Source organism: Fistularia commersonii, chromosome 14 (assembly GCF_037954325.1).
Source record: "Fistularia commersonii isolate RoL2024-O1a breed Wild chromosome 14, RoL_Fcom_v1.0, whole genome shotgun sequence".
In the NCBI taxonomy this organism is placed as follows: Eukaryota; Metazoa; Chordata; class Actinopteri; order Syngnathiformes; family Fistulariidae; genus Fistularia; species Fistularia commersonii.
In genome coordinates, this window is record NC_141297.1 from 7,546,643 (window position 1) to 7,564,092 (window position 17,450).

The 17,450-nt window shown below is 41.3% G+C and overlaps 1 protein-coding gene across 1 annotated transcript; it reads left to right on the top strand.

The window, feature by feature from the left end:
- Window positions 1–7,443: 7,443 nt before the first annotated feature.
- cbln4 (cerebellin 4 precursor) lies at window positions 7,444–15,007 on the top strand. Its single transcript, XM_086159653.1, has 3 exons — window positions 7,444–7,924; window positions 10,970–11,086; window positions 11,775–15,007. Exons 1-3 carry the CDS (start codon window positions 7,622–7,624, stop codon window positions 11,970–11,972), a joined length of 618 nt encoding a protein of 205 aa, XP_086015779.1. The 5' UTR covers window positions 7,444–7,621; the 3' UTR covers window positions 11,973–15,007.
- The last annotated feature ends 2,443 nt before the right edge of the window (window positions 15,008–17,450 follow it).

Genomic DNA, 17,450 nt, shown 5'->3' on the forward strand with positions numbered 1-17,450 from the left:
AATACATATCCACGGTGTGTTTCCTGTTCAAGTCGGAGATGCCCTCCTCAAGGCATTCATTTCTCTGGGATGTTTTTCGTTCCTTCTGAGTTTGACGCCACCTCTCACATATTTAGCAGATATTTAAGGATATTCCTTTTTCATCCCGACAAAATACAGACACATCTCCCATCTTTAAAAAAAGTTAAATAAATAAATAAGTAAAAATGTTTTAATTAAATCTGAGAAAGAAAAAAAAGATGATTCATCAGCAGATCAGTCAGAAGACTGTTCTACCGTTTATTTTCTTCACCGAGTTCATTTCCTGGAAAATGACTAAAATGGAAAGATGATTACAGGCCTTTCTCTTTTTTCCTGATGTAGCATTTTGTTGTGGGTTCGCAATTAAATGAAAAAAAAAAAAGTTAAGTGGCTGAAATCTGCGCGGGTAAATATAAATGCGATGCCACTTCAGATTATATCCTTTTGTATATCTTTTACGGCGTGCACTTTACCCATGCAAATGAAGATTCACACAGAAAAAAGGAGGAAAAAAGAAAAGTTTTTCCCACTTTTGGTGTCAGGCAGAATTGTAAAAAAAAAAAAAGGAAAAAAATATAATATCTAGTTTCACCATTGCCTGTCCATTTCATCTGAACTTCAAAATTTAATACATTTCATTCTTCGTGATTTTTTCAGAATCTCAGCCGTCTCTGCCCGCACAATTATCAAGAGCCATCCTTTTTTTTTTTTTAAATATACCTGAAGTTCATTCAAAACAGTCAAAAGGAAAAAATGTGATAATTCAACTCAGCTACCGCAGCGAGTCTATATAAATACTGTGTTCTCCCTCAGAACATTGTGGACAAAAATGTTCCACTGGCACCTTCTATAACAGCGTTATTACACTTTCATGACATCCTCTTTGAATTAAACTTTCAAATCGGAGAGAACTGCCTTGAAAACGATCCTCTTCAATTTCTTCTGGACCTAAACTCAGATGAGGACATTACAGTTGGATTTCTTTTCTCCATAAAAAAAAAAATTCTCTTAGGTAACTATTAGATTTTTTTTTTCACCATTTTGGCGCTCGCTACAGACAAACAACACAAATTACCCAGATCAGGTGGAAAAAAAAAACAAAACCGGCACTGAAGAGACATTGCATTTGCACTGGTAACGAGATGAAGCACCCATTTAAGGACGTTGGGAATGACCTTCTTTTTTTTGGTTAAACTTAGCCTCTCAGCACAAAGCTAGCATAATTTTGCTAAACAGCATAACAAACAAAGCGACTTACTTTTAACCCGATGAGTCACATTTCAGCTAAAAGCAGACAACAGATCAGTTTTGCTAACAGCGTTAAATTAGGATACGCAGTATAAATGATGAATAGATGTCCTTCCTCTGACTCTGTATCCAGTTCTCTTTATATGTTCACGTTTGTGCATTTAACTTGGGAAACAATGGGACGCCGCCGGGTCACAGCGGCAAAATGAAACTCTTGACTTTTTATTTTTATCAGGTATTGCGTCTTCCAAAAGGAAAAATGTCCATTTACCCCGACAACCATCCTGCTCTGAGTCAAGATCCTGGAAGTCAAGTTTTACAGATATGAAGTCTTGTTGGCAGTTTGATGAAACGTTGCAGACGAGGAAGTCGTCAAACTCAAAGGTTAATGGCAGAGACGGGGAAATAAAACATCGATGTTAAGTTGGTTGCCTGCAAAGAGGAGTTGAGTCCGGATGAGGGAGAGGAACCTCGTCTTGTTGGCGTAATATTTTGATTGCGACAGATATGCTGTAATGTCTCATGGAGATATGACTCTTTGGGAAAAAAAAAAAAAATGACAGGAAAAAAGTTAAAAACTTAAAATGCCTGTTGCCCAGCAAGGTGGTTGATTGACAGCAGTGCCTGCGGCTATTTTTATTTTTTTTTAGATTTCTGTTTAATTACAGGAAAACCTCAAGCCACATGACAACTTGTAAATAAATCTTAATTTGCTTATCACGGCCATTTTTTTTTCTTAAAGAGCAATTTAGTAATTTTTTTCTATGGCTAAAAAACACTCTGATCCAAATCCACCATTGATTAAATTATTTCCAAGGAATTAATTAATATTTTTTGGGGGGCGAGCACGCAAAGATAACGGTGTGTGTGTGTGTGTATATGTGTGTGTGTGAGAAAAGCAGTATTTTTAGACTTTTTCTCACCTGGAGTTGGGGTGGGGCGGCAGCAACACTGATAGCTGCAGCCCAAACACACACACACACACACACACACACACACACACACACACGCACACACACACACAGACTGATGAAAAGATATTTTTCTAATAATTTATTTACCGCAGCCCGGCCTGACACCCTGACACGCCGGGGGTTGGGATGGAGTTATGAGTTTTTCTTTCGGAGCGGCGGGAAGCCGAGGATGGTGTCCGTCGCCGGGGACAACGGGGGCCGCGTCCAACTGTGGCCTGAAGGACCAGCACCACTCTCTCAGTGGCTCGGGGAGAAAATAAAAGACCGAAACAACAAGAAACATCAATTCCAGACGAACAACTGTGAGGCTTCCGTTGACCTCCATCAGCGAACGGGGAGTCCGGTTCCTGCTCTGACCTTCACGGATGGAGACGTGACATTTAGCCTCATTTTCAGCCGAATATTAATTATTAACTTGTTATACTGGCTGGCTGTGGCAGTCAGGACTCATCTGACACAAGCAGGAGGTTTTTCTATTTTTTTTTTTTTTTTTTGCTTTTAATGAAACAAACAAAAAGAGAAAGTTCTCCAATATCCATTTGGTTCATTGAAATGCCTGACTTACTAAAGCTGGTTTTATAACTTCTTTTCTACAATTAGTTATATTCTGGGTTGGGCTTGAACCAATTGCAGCTAACTAGGGGTGAGATGCGGGGTTTGACTGCGGGCCACGTATTGAGACATACAACCATTCACTTTCTCGTTCATACAAACTTCGGCTTACGGATTTAATTCATTTTTTTTGTCTCCTGGCAAAAATACAGAAAGTAATTAAGATAACCTTAATTATTGCTGTGTTTCTGGTGTTTGCTCTCTTCTTGCCAGCACTTATACTCGGCATTTCCTTCGCTAAATCAACAAAAGTAAAGCCTTCTTGCGTACGAGACACTCACTAACGCTAATGCTAATGCTATTGCCAACAAGCTGTCTTTCATTCCTCCACACTTACAATAACTTTTCCATTTCCCCAAGACTTCAGACATTTGCTTCTTTGACAAAGTCGCCCCTTTAGCCATATTCGGCATCTTTAGCGCATCTTTGTTCTTCAGGATTGTACGCTCTGATTGTAACGCTAACAACAACTCTCTCGTTTAGCTATTATTCCTGAGATCAACTGTAATTCTTGATGTCTTCTGAACATCACCATCACTAGCCCTTTTTAGCTTTTTTGGGAGCCGCAATGAGGGCTAATTTACTGAAAAAAAGCACAGAAAAGGTGTTAGGAGAACACAACAATGAATGATGTTAAAGCAGAGTAGTACTCAAGACTGCTGCTACGCTACAATGCCACAATACGGAAAGGCCATGAGATATTTGTTTGTGTGTTTGTGCACCGAGGCTTGTTCGCAGCTCGAGTCAAAATTTGGTCAAAAACTCTTCTGTACAACATTCACCCTCATTGAAACATATGGACAGAAAACGATTCACTTCCTCCTTCAGACATTTGGCTGATTTAAGTTCTCCAATGAACCTCCTGCATGTTTTTTGGCCGCGGGGAGGACGACAGAGAACCTGGACGGGCGAACATGGAGATCCCAGTTGACCCAGGAATCTTCTTGGTTGGAGGATACGGATGTTCCTATTGGTCGAGCGAGTTTTATCAACATACAAGCATCTGAGAGCTAAACCCAGATGCTCTCCGATCCCGAACTCAGATGATGGACTTCCTCGCCATTGTCGCCACACATCCACCGCTATGCTAATGTTATGCTAACACCGCCGACTCCAGCGACAACCACTGAAAAGCAGAGGCCCTTGAGTGTCTCTCTCTTTACTCCGACCCTCCCGTGTAAAAACCTGGCGAGGAAAAAATACTTGCGTAGATTGTTGCCGTTTCAATGCCGAGATTCCGTCAGCGAGTAGAAGACGACGAAGAAGAAAGAGGATGCGTCCTGACCTTGGAGCCTCTTGTTCAGCGTGATAGTGGAAATGGCGTGTTATTTTCCGATCCCTCTGTAACATCGCCGCATCTTTGAATAAATTCCACGCATGTGTTTGCCCGGCGGTCATATTTTCACCCGTCACCCCTCCGTCACCATCATCCTACAACCCCCCGCGCCCCCGTGAAAGCTTCTTATTTATTTCACGCTCGTGGTATCATAATCGACGTTCCCACCGACCGGAGATTGATTGATGATGAGTTGTCGTCTAGGATGAATGCGGCGCGGACAGGAGGGCGGCGAGGGGAGGGAGAGACGCTGGAAACAATAAGTACAAAAGTAATGTGGCCTTCGGAAAAAAAAAAAAAACATAATATTGCGTGTTTTTTCTTAAATTGCGATTGGGTGTGTAGGACCAAAGCTTTTCCGCCATGACACTCTTTGGCTATTACTTCTGGATTTGAAAAAAGGCTCTCTTACTGAAACATAATTGTTTTTTTTGTTTTGTTTTTTTTATTCAGTTGAAACATTCCGATCTGTCGTTCCAACCTTTTTTTTTTGTGAACTGGTGTATTTTGGAACGGTCAACATGTGAGGACGCACGGCGGAGCTTAACGGCTCCAGCTCCTGCTTAAAGCGCCGGCAAATTAGAAAAAAACAACAACAACAAAAAACTTCTCTGCTGAGCAGCGGCTAGTCGAGGATGTCTGGGACTGCGGTTCGACCCTGGGAAAATAATTCCCCCGTGAGCCAAATAGGTTGGCAGTCATTTTGGGAACATCATCCGTTCGGTACAAGTCATAGCAAACGTTTGACTAACTTTAAATGAAATGCCTCCTGGGAATAAACAAGAGTGTGTCATTGTGTTGGCTAAATATATGCAAGAAGCTAGCTTAAAGCTTAACGATCATTCAGTGGTATAAACCTACACAAAATTCTCCTTACCGGATGTTTGAGCTCCCCTTACTCAGCTTCTTAATTGTGCTGCTCATAGCTAACAGAGTATATTATAAACCTGTCCTATTACTTGCGTTAGCTTGACCGTACAATGTAGCTGCAAGACCTAAATTCTTCCATTATTATTACATAACATGAGCTAGTTGTTCATCGGCCTGAAGCTATTGAGCAGTCATGTTTGCGTGAAACCTCAGCAATAAGCAAATTTGTTGTGTTGTACATAACAAAGTTGCTGTGCTAAAGCTATCTGAATAGCATGTAGCGTGAATCTGACTTAATCTGGTTTAAGCTAGCCAAACAGGTGTGTTGACACCCATCAAACATGACTCAGTTGTCATATTGCCTTGAGCTAACTCCTCAGTTGTGTGCTGTAAAGCTAACCTTGTAGCGGTGCAGATTCAAGCTAGCCAAGTAGCTGCATTGGCTAATCTCAAACAAACAGCTGTGTTGTTTACATGCCACCATGTCGCTGCTTCGCCCAAACCGAACACTTTTTGTTGCAGAAACCTTTTTATCCATGCAGAGTAAACCAAGCCAGCTAATACTGTTAGCTGAAGACAAAGTCCCTGCCCCTGACTTTGGGACGACCAGATCGTAATTTGCTGGAAGGTACGTTGCGTTTGGGTTCATGACCTATCGAGAAACACCATTGGGTGCCGCCGCATTTAAGAAAAATTGGATAGTTCACTGATTCAACTTCCAAACTGCTTATCCTGCATATCATTCACACATCATACAGACATACAACCGTTCACTCGCTCATTCACACGTCTCGCAAATTTAGAACCAGGGACCTTTAGAGGCTGCTAATGTCGCTAACGTTGGTCATTTCACTGTCACAAACAGGAAGCCTTGTTTGCTCCTCTCTTGCCTGAATCCCCCCAACCCCCCCGAGCCCCTCCTTCCTCATCTATACGCCCCCCTTCTCAGAAAACACAGGACAAGATGGCAAACCAGATCCCATCAAATCCCGGGATTGACAAACTTTGTTTTGACATGTCAACTTTTTAGGTCTCTCTCATTCGTTCTTGCTACCATTCCTTCACTCCCTCCTGACTCCAGGAAAAAAAAAAAATCTATTTCCATGGAAACATACTGACATACATGGTATCGGGGGCTGCGAGCCATTTGCTCGGAGCAGAGCGACAACTGACGACACACTGGCAGCGTGTCAAGGCGGGGAGGGGATGATAGAGGGACGGACGGATAGATGGCTGTCTATACCTTTCAAAAACAACATAAATGTTTCATCCCCCCTTTCCCCTCTCTCAGTGTTTTAAAATCCCAGCTGAATTGAGACCAAAGTCTCCTCTCCAGAGTGGAAAGATGATTTTTTTTTTTACAAATAATATAAATGGATGAGAAATCAGATTTTTCCTTGGAAAAAAAAATTACAAACACCATGCAAAAAATAAAATGGGAAACCGATTAAAGAAATAAAAAGACGTCTCATTATTTCCTTACAAAAAGTCTAACACAACTGTAAAACATGCAAAATATTAAAAAATAAAAAATGAACACTTGTAATTTTTGCCTTTGAAAAATTTAAAACCTCTAACACGACTATAAAACACCAAGAAAAAGAATAGAAAAAAGTAAAATAACTAAATAAATGAAGACGTCTGTTTTCTTTCCCTTAAAAAAATTTAAAATTCAGTCACAACTGTAAAACACCATGCAATAAATAAATAAATAAATAAATAAATAAATAAATAAATAAATGAATAAGTAAATAAGTAGACTTCTCAGTTTTGCCTTCAAAATAATAATAAACAAAAATGTGATATAATTACAAAACATCATGGCTACACATGAGAATCCCGAAGAAGGAATGACGCCGAAGTTATATCCTGCAGGTGTGGAGCAGGAAACATATTTTAATGCAATGTGTTCAACCCTGTGTGTGTGTGTGTGTCAGACACGAGGTGTGTGTGTGTGTGTGTGTGTTGTGGGGGGGTGGGTGGGTTGCCAATTTATGGTTAGTCACGTGGGTAACGGCGAATTATAACTGAAGTCCGTGCGTAAAGTGGGTGCCACGGCGCGCAACCCCACTGCGTCACGGCGGGGTTCTGGGAGGGTGTGTGTGCGTGTGCGTGTAGAGGAGAATGGACCCTTATCGATGAAGATCGACGCGCGTCCCCGGGATAATAAATAAAATAAAATGAAATAAAATAAATGTATGTAATTATAATAATAATAACTCAATTTCTGGTCTGTGCGATGAAATCGAACCGGTAGCGGGGGGAGTCCGGGTGTCTTCCCGCGTCGCTTCCACGAGAGTCTCCGTCCGTTGGGTCCACTCGGAGAAAGAGTGTGTGTGTGTGTGTGCGTCTGAGTGGATGGGTTGAGGGGGAGGGGGGGGGGGGGGGGCTCCACGGCGTCAGACGCGTCTGCAGCGGGCGACCAGCGGAGGGGGGTTGGAGGGCTGGAAGGAAGGGGGGGGAGAGTCGGAAACTTGGCGCGGCTGCAGGAGGACGTCGGACGGCGCGCAGCCTCTCCCTCTCTCCCTCTCTCTGTCCGGACGCGGCGCAGGGGGGAGCCATGGTGAAGCCCCTGCCGGAGGTCCTCGGCCGGACGCCGCCGCCGCCGTTGATGCTGCCGCTGCTGCTGCTGCTGCTGCTGGAGGCGGCGGGGGCGCAGAACGACACGGAGCCCATCGTCCTGGAGGGCAAGTGCCTGGTGGTGTGCGACTCCAACCCGGCGTCCGACTGGAAGGCTTCGTCCTCGCCGCTCGGCATCTCCGTGCGCGCCGCCAACTCCAAGGTGGCGTTTTCCGCCGTGCGGAGCAACAACCACGAACCGTCCGAGATGAGCAACAAGACGCGGATTATCTACTTCGACCAGGTGAAGAGCACTTCACTGAGATTAGAATGACGCTTGATTTTTCCAAATATTAAGGGATGACATTTGTGCGATTCCACTTTTTTTTTTTAAAGATTTTAGTGTCTCTTTTTTTTTTCTTTTAACCCGAAAATCCGCTCTGGCGCTGATTGACGCTGCGGGAGTTTGACGTTGTTTTTTTTTTCGACTCACTTCCAGGGTGACTTATCAGGCGCGGGAAAAAAAAAAAAGTGTGGCTGGATTATGTCTGGGGGCGGGCATCCTGCAGAACCTGCGCGCACACGCACACACACGCACGCACAGTTTGCCCGTAAGCGATATGGATGAGCTGAACACCCCCTCACCTGCACACACACATCAACTACAAAATGTGATTAGTCATGAGCTGATGGTGATGATGATGATGGAGAAGAAGAGTGGAGTGTGTGGTGGACTTCAGGGTGGAGATGATCCAGATGAGGATCATGATGATGGCGGTGTTGGTTGTCGTGGTGATGATGATGATGATGAAGTGATGCTGTCATGTTCTTGTGGTGATTATAAGGATAATATTTACAGTGATATTGAAGATGACCATCCTGATGAAGAAGATGATGGTGATGGTTCTGGATAAAACCTACAGAGATGATGATGCTCACGATCTTCATGATGACGCTGCTGGTGGTCATTGTAATGATGATGATGATGGTCATCATGATGGTTATGATGGTTGTCACGGTGATGATGATGATAATGGCGGTCATGATGATGATAATGATGATGATGATAATGGTGGTTGCCATGGTGATGATGATGATGATGTTGGTGGTTGTGATGATGACGGTAGCGGCCATGTTGGTGATGATAATGGTGGTTGTCATGGTGATGATGATGATGATGGTTGTGATGATGACGGTAGCGGCCATATTGGTGATCGTGGTCTTGTTGATGATGATGGTGGTTGTCATGGTGATGATGATGATGATGTTGGTGGCTGTGATGATGATGGTGGCGGCCATGTTGTTGATGGTGGTTTTGGTGATGATAATTGTGGTTGCCATGGTGATGAAGATGATGATGATGTTGGTAGATGTGATGATGATGTGGCGGCCAAGTTGGTGATGGTGGTCGGGGGGTTGATGATGATGGTGGCGGCCATGTTGGTGATGATGGTGGTTGTCATGGTGATGATGATGTTGATTATGGTGGTGGTTGTGATGATGCTAGTGATCTCATGTTGATGATGCTGGTCAGGGGGGTGATGATGATGGTGGCGGCCATGTTGGTGATGGTGGTCGTCGTGATGATGATGATGGAGAAGATGCCAGTGATGATTATTGTGTGTGGGGTCAGGTTGATGACACTGATGGAGTGAGAATAAAAATAAAAATGAAGAAAATGATGGTGATGGTGAAGATGATGATGGTCATGATAAGCACAGTGGTGTCGGTTTTGGCATGGATGAAGATGATTTTTTTACAATTATAATAATTGATAATATGATAATGAACGACTAGGGTGAAGATGATGGCAATCATGGTGATACTACAATCATGCTATGGTCATGTAAAGGATGAAGATGATGGTTATGACGACGACAGCAGTGGTGGTGATGACGATGATGATAATGATGATAGAGATGACCGTGGTGATGGCGGTGGTTATGATAATGAAGAAGATGATGGTGATGAGAAGAAAAGTGTGTGTGTGTGTGTGTGTGTGTGTGTGCGGGACGTTTCGGGCTCCGCGACCCGGGAGCCGGCCACTGTAAATAATCCCTGCGGCAGGTTTGACAGGTGGCCTGACGTTTCTCTGCAGGTGTGGTGAAGAGGAGCCCTCCCCCCCAACATCCCCTCCCCTGCATCAGGACTACATCTTCTCTGCGTGTGTGTCCAAGTGCGTGCGCACGCATGTGTATAAACAGCCCCGAGTCACATTGAAATATTGAGGTTCGCGGAGAAAAAGTAAGGATTTATCAAAGGCTGCGCGGCTGTGCACGTGACAGCAGAAGCCGCTGGAGAAACCAGGGTCCACGCCCTCATTAGGCGGGAAATACAATGCAGGAATAGAAGGCAACACCGCAGAAAGAGATGAATAAATAGACAATAAAAAGAAATGACAATACAAAACAATCAGTAAAAGTTGAATTAAAAAAAACATGAAAAAAGAAAGAAAAGAGCAAAAAAAAAAATTATCAAAATATTTGCAAAAAGTCACTTAAATATTCAAACTATAAAAAATAAGTGACAACATGCAATAATAATAATAATAATAATAATAATAATAATAATAATAATAATAATTGTTAAATGAAAAACAAAGTCCCTGACCCAAAAATATGTGTGTGAAATGCTGGAAGAAAATAAACAAGTAAAGACATTAATTGATAATTAATTGATTGATATATATTGATATATTATTGATATATTAATTGAGATATTTAATTCCATTTCGAAAATGGAATAAATTAATGCACACATTTTCAATATAAAAAGTCTGCCTGAAAATCACAGAGAATTGCTCCTTAAAACTACAACAAAATGAATTACTAAATATTTGGTAAGACATGTTCAACACGCTCCGATTACCCAGAATTTCCCAGAAAATAAAAAAATCATAAAAAAAAAAAAGAAATCTCCAAACTCTCAATATCAGTTTAAAAACTGAATAATAAGATGAATAGTATTTAATAATATCGTTATTAAATAGTAATTATCTATGTAATAATAACATAAACACTTGTAATCATGCAGAATTATTGTTCCATTGGCTATAACTGAATAGAAAACACTGAGATTTGGATTTTAAGAGTTTATGAAATAACACCACTCTGTGAAAAAAAACAACCAAAAAAAACAAAAAAACAAAACAAAAAAAAACCAACCAATTGGTTTTTAGTGGGTCGAAGATCCGTCCCGTCTGCCGGCAAGTAATGTCGGACTCTGGTGCTAATCCGTGATCCCGCTCTGGGGGTTAAAATGGAAAGATGCCGATCTCTGACAGTCTATTAACCCTTTATTAACACCTTCATGACGCCGCCTTCTCACCCTCCCTCCATCTTTCTCGCAGGTCCTCGTGAACATTGGGAACTACTTCACCTTCGAGTCGGTGTTTCTGTCCCCAAGGAAGGGGATCTACAGCTTCAACTTCCACGTCATCAAAGTTTACCAGAGCCAGACCATACAGGTAACATGCTGGCGGTGGGGCTAAAGGAAAAAAACACTGAAAAAAAGCAGCTGGAATAATTAATTCATTCATTAAAAAGACTGGTCAAAAAAGAAAATCTAATTGATCCAAGATGTGAAAATGGGATGTGAATCAATGAAAACATCCAGAAAAAAGAACAATTATAAAATTATCCTTAAGAATTCACATTAAAATGCGAAAAAAAACTAAAACAAATTCTGAAAAATACATTTTGTAAATATACAATCAATATAATGTTACTTTTAATTAGTAATATTCTTCTTTACATAAATCAATACATTTTTCATCAGCTAGGTGAATTATCTTATCATTGAAATTTAATGTATTTAACACATTTATATTTTTGTTTTACGTTATGTTTATGAAAAAATTAATCATGTGACATTTGATCTATAGAAATATAATAAAAAAGAATTTAAAGACATGCAAAATGAAGTAAATATTATATACTTCAAAAAGTACAGTTAAAAAAAAATGATATAAAAACAAAATAATAAATACAGTAAAGTAAAAGTAAAAAAATCTGTAAAATGTTAATTAAAATTCATTTGGCTCAAAAAAGACAAATGTGAAATTCTGACTGAAGGTATTTTTCGATTTGGGGGATTTATGATATTTTCCAAGTCAACATCCAATGCCTTTTAAACCATTTAATCTAAACCTGCAGGTCAACCTGATGCTGAACGGGAAGCCGGTGATCTCGGCCTTCGCAGGCGACAAGGACGTGACGCGTGAGGCGGCCACCAACGGCGTGCTGCTCTACCTGGACAAGGAAGACAAGGTGTACCTGAAGCTGGAGAAGGGCAACCTGGTGGGGGGGTGGCAGTACTCAACCTTCTCCGGCTTCCTGGTCTTCCCCCTGTGAGGAGCGCCGGTGGGGAGAGAAAAAACAAACCCAGATTGTAAATTTACTGACTTCATCGTGTTTCCAGTGTTTAATCCAGACGTTCTGCTGCGGCGTCGCAGACTGACGGCCCGACGCCACCCGGGAACTTTCAGACGTCTGCAGGGCGGCGGCCGGCGCTCCTCCCCCCCCCCCCCCCCCGCCCCCCGCCCGAATGACATATCTTTACCCTCATGACGACGGTTCCATCAAACCGCCATGTTTCGTAAGAGCCACAGGACAGAGACCAGGTGGAGAGAAGATATAACTTTTTTTTTTTTTTTTTGAGGCCATGTTCGCTTTTCATGAAGCGTTGTCTCAAACTATTTTTTTTTATATGATTTTTTTTTTTGTGCCGAAAATCCATGAGTTTCACGATGGAGAGACTGCAACACAATGAAGAGGAAGAAATTTTAAAAAAAGGAAAAAAATAGCTGATAGTGCCACTGATTTATTCCTGTCTTTAGCAAAACTGTTGAAAATGTAAAATTATAAAATTTTTTCCCCCAATGGGAGGAAACTAGTTTAGATTTGATTATCGAAGGTTTCTTTTCTTGAGAAATGTGGGGTAAAATTGGACAGAAAATCAAAGAGAAAATAAACATAAGACTGGAATTATAAATAAAAAGCCGGAAAAAAATGATTTAAAATTAAAAGTAATCAAAGAAGCCAATTTTTGGGAGTACCCCCCCCCCCCCCTTCTGTCAGGCAAATTCTTTATTTCAAGTAGTTGTGCAATTTATTCAGTACACTGTCGTTTCCTGGAAAATGAGCAAAAAATTGGACGGAAAGTTTGAAAACACATGCCGTTGGAAAGGAATTCATCAAACTCTGAGGAAATTCTTAATTGAAATTTGTTGGAAAGAAAAATATTTTTTTCATCACCATCCTCAAAGCTGGGGACACAATACCCGACTGTCTCCATGGTTACCGATGTCGAGAAGACTTGGAGTTCGCACAAACCCAACTGGTTTCGGCAGATTTCTTTACAAGGACTGAAAGACTGCGGATCAAACGTGTAACACCTGGTGAAGGATCACGGACGACATGATTGGTCCAACCGACAGGAGGCACCAAACTCTGGCCAATGGGACCATCGGTCTACGAGAGCGACGGTTCAGAGGGTAAACAAACATGGCCGACAAACGTCTGGCTGTCGCTGTTGTTAGCGCAGCTAACTGCTCTTTCCTCCAGTACTGTAGTCTAGTTTCCACCCCCCCGCTGTTCACCATTATTTCGCCTTTTTTTCATTGGCTGTCGGCGACACGCGTTTGCAGTTGGGTCGGTTTGATTGACAGCAATTGAGGTCGGCTCTTTTCCCCTCAGTAGTCACGCCCACTTGAGGACAATAATTTGCTCAGTGTTTTTGATTTCATTTTATAATTGATATGTTGGAAGGGGAAACTTTCTCTTCCCCCTGAGTTTAAACAGCTGCCGGTGTTTCAGTCATAATTCGCATTTATTGCATTGTTTGTGTCCCAGGTCTGTGAAATTGAAACAAATATTTGAGTGAATATGCAGGTTTTGTTCACAAAACCAGGCAAAAAAGTGTTGAATTTTACTTTGAAGACGTTCAAAATTGGGCGGTGGGCACATAGAGGAGCGACAGCAGAATGTTGGGTAAATTTAAAAAAAAAAAAAAAAATCACATTATAAATAACATGAGATATTTAATCTAGACTGTTTATTTACTAAAAAAAAAATCATTTGCACTGATGTGAATGTTCAATATTTGCTGTGATTAGTATTATCATTTTTTTTTTTTTATCTCGTTTGTCTCTTCTGTTATCCTACAGCCAAATTCAAATCATGTTGCCTGAATCCCGAAAATAGTTCATTCCCTCTGTGGCGGCAGGTCATTTGGTCAGGTTGGTGGTTAAAAGCAGAGTTTGGTCGGAGTCTAGGGGTTTTGAACCCCTCCGGAAGGACAAACTCCTTCTGACTGGCTGTTCTCGTTTTGATGAATATTTTTAATGTGAATGGACAATCAGGGTCCATGCTCAAAGCAACCCTTAACAAAGCCCTTTAGACCTAAATCCTGAATCCCTAGTTAAATTCCCTTTCACTTTTCTTCTTGATGACAGCAAAGGACAAAAACAAAAACCCTTTGGAAACAGAAGCACATCGAGAATTTATGTTCCAACCCTCAAACTACAAATATGGTGTTGGTTTTTGGCTACTAAAGCATACGAGTCTGGTTTGTTTGTAGTTTAAAAGGAGATGCAAGATCGATTTTATTGCCAGTCAGGACGCGAAGAGCTAACTGGCGCCTCACATTCATGATCTTGGGACCCACAAACCGAAGTCCGACCCCAGCTGTCCGATGATTGTTTGCGTCACGTGACCCCGAGCTGTGTTTTAACAGCAATACGACTGTATCTGTATCCGTTGTGCGTCCAAAACAGCGGGCCGTCTCGACTTTTCTCCTAGCGCTGACGCTAACTGCACCACAAGGGAGGCGGGTGAGGTAGCATGCAAATGAAAATGGAATGAACCAAACGTCCGTTGTCACGGGACCCGATCCGCATCACGTTCCCGAAGCCTCACGCTAAATAATCGGGGAATGATCACAAACCCTTCAAAACACACTCAAACACACAATCGTCTACAGAATGGAATGTGAGAATGAATAAGAATAATAATGACTGAAGCCGAAGCACTGTATTGCTAACGAGGAGGACGGCGTGCAAATCTCGTGATGTGCACAAACACGACTGCCCTGCCATGCTATCATAACAAAGCTCTAATTTTTTTTTTTATTAGCTTATTTCAAAAGGGGACAATGCAATTTCATGAAACACATGAATAAAACATGAGTAAAAAAGCCAGAATTAGCCAAAGAGGCTATTTTCCACCTGTTGTCTCCCAGCCATGATGTCAAAAATGGCAATAAAATGGACAAAGACAAACATTACATATGAACAACATATGAACTACTACTATAACGTGTGATTACAGATTATTGCTAAATAAGTAGTGATCCAAACCATGAGAACAGATTTTAGAAAAAAAAAAAAAGAACTGGATTCTAACTCCTGGAATTCTGCGGACCCGCCCCTAAAGAAATGATGCAAGGCACAGAATCTCGACATGTGTGTGTGTGTGTGTGTGTGTCCAGCTTAGAAAAGAAGTATCAGCAAGTGTCTCTTGGGAGAACCGGAGGGGCGGCTGCTACTTTTATTTGTTCTTAAGGAGCTGCTGCCGCCGCGCACAATGTTTGCAAGCACCCATTTAATACTGGGATAAAAAAAATAAATTAAAAAAAACCCTCCTGGTGTTAAGATTCCTCTGATCGCCCTAATTGGTTAACAGGCTGATAATGAATACACTGCCGTCACAGCTAGCGAGCGGCATCACCATGTGTGTGTGTGTGTGTGTGTGCGTGTGTGTGTGGATACGTGTCCTAAAGTCCTCAATTTGCGGCCCCCGCAGCTGAGGCTTATTGACAGCGCGTGACACCCCCTTCTCACGTCATGCTGCTGTCGCCGCGGTGAAACTCCCGACGGCCTGGAAGGTTATTTCCTGTTATTGTTTTGACTATTATCCTGATTGTTATTATTTTGTCGTTTCTCATTTGTGGCTCGAGTGGCTCCGGAGTGTCGCCGTCGCTTGGTTTTCGCTGACACGCTCCCCCTTCGCTGCTCGCTTCGGTGCTTTTCATTATATGAACAAACAGGTGAAAGGTCGTGACCTTGTGTGCGGCTAATGACGTGTGTGTGTGTGTGTGTCACACTCAGCTCGCCGATGAGTCACACACCTTGTGAATGGAGTGAATGGGAAAGAGTATTGTTTTTTAAAAATGTACTTTTACTTTGCACAAGTTCATTTTTTTTTTTTTTTTTTTGTGGCTACCATCACCAGGCGTGTGTATGTACGTGCGTGTGTGTGTGTGTGTGTGTGTGTGTGTGTGTGTGTTTGCACAGAACTTAACATTACTATGGAAGCCTGAGAGTGTAAGAGACAAAAACAAATATAAAAAAACGTCAGTCGTAAAATTAAATTATTGGTTAATTCCATGTAATCAACCAATGGAGTAAAAACATATTTATAAATTAAAGAATTATTAGAATTAAATTTCTGTTATCATAATCTGATTTTAATTGGAATTATCTTTTGATGTCAAAACCTAAAAGAAAGAATGCATATGTGTATTAATGAGTAATAATAACTTAATAAAGAAAAAAAATATTTGGGCGGGCTCGGGCCTCTGCAGGGAATGTGACATGTCAAGAAATGTTGGCTAGTAAACAAACTTCACGATGATTTCCACTTCCTTCTCGGGCTTTTCAATGTTTCCGCAGCGTATCGGTTTATTCCTTCGTTCATTTTGTTTGTTTATTTGTTTTTCCAAAAACAACACATTACAGTTTAAATAAATGTTTTGGGAAAAAAATAAAAAAAGAGGAAGTCATACGCCTTCTCTAAATGCTGCTACGTTAAAATTGCTCAATGTCTGACACATTTTCATGTTGTGTAATTACGATGTAATAAGCGCAGCTTTTTTTTTTTTTTTTCCTTTTTCTGCCCTCACTGAAAAATATGCCATTGTATTTAGTGAAACTCTCAAGAAAAGCAGGAGAGAGAAAAAAAAAATCACAATCATTTGTCAAGTAATGTCTTTTGTAATGAAATAAAACCGGAAATGTAACTCTTGGGTTTTCTCCATTGTGTATTGTCGCGTGGGGCTGACGGTGGACAATGCCTGTTTTTTATAAAAGGACCGCATCCAAAACTTATCGGTTTACGAACAAAATTTCTGAACAAAAGATGCCCAAATACACCATCATGACATTTGGTGGACAGACAAGCTAATTGCTAACAGGCTGCTACCTGCTACCTGAGACTCTTCAGCCATGTGAATGGCAAAACTCCTCACTTATGAGTTTATTTATTTTTGTGCCTTTTTTTTTTTAGGTTTCTTGACCCACGACGATGGTGAAGACAGGGAGATTTTCAGTCTGAACAAAGACCAAGCATTAATCAGCATAGAAAGCAGTTTTCTAGGCTATCTTGGGCAAAGGAAATGCTAAAAGGGTAAATAAAGCTTTTATTTTGCCGGGTTGGGATCATATTAATCCTCTTTCTATTGTTTTTTTATGGAAACATTTGATTTGGTTCAAGAGCAATTAAACTGGTGAACTGAAGAACTGCTGTTTTTTTTTTTAAACTTTTATTTGGCTCTTTATTTTCCTCTCTGGATGTGAGGAAAGTTGGAGTTTGATTATTTAATTTAGCGGCAATGCTTGAGTTTTTTTTCTTTTTACTCTTACTTTTTTGTCTTGGAGTTAGCATCTAATAAACTCAATGAAACAAACGGTAAATGGTTCCCAATTGTAAAGCGCTTTCCACATCTTGCCGTGGTTATTTACCCACACACACACACACACACACACACACACACACACACACACATTGATGGTGGCAGAGCTGCCATACAAGGCGCTAACCAGCCCATCAGGA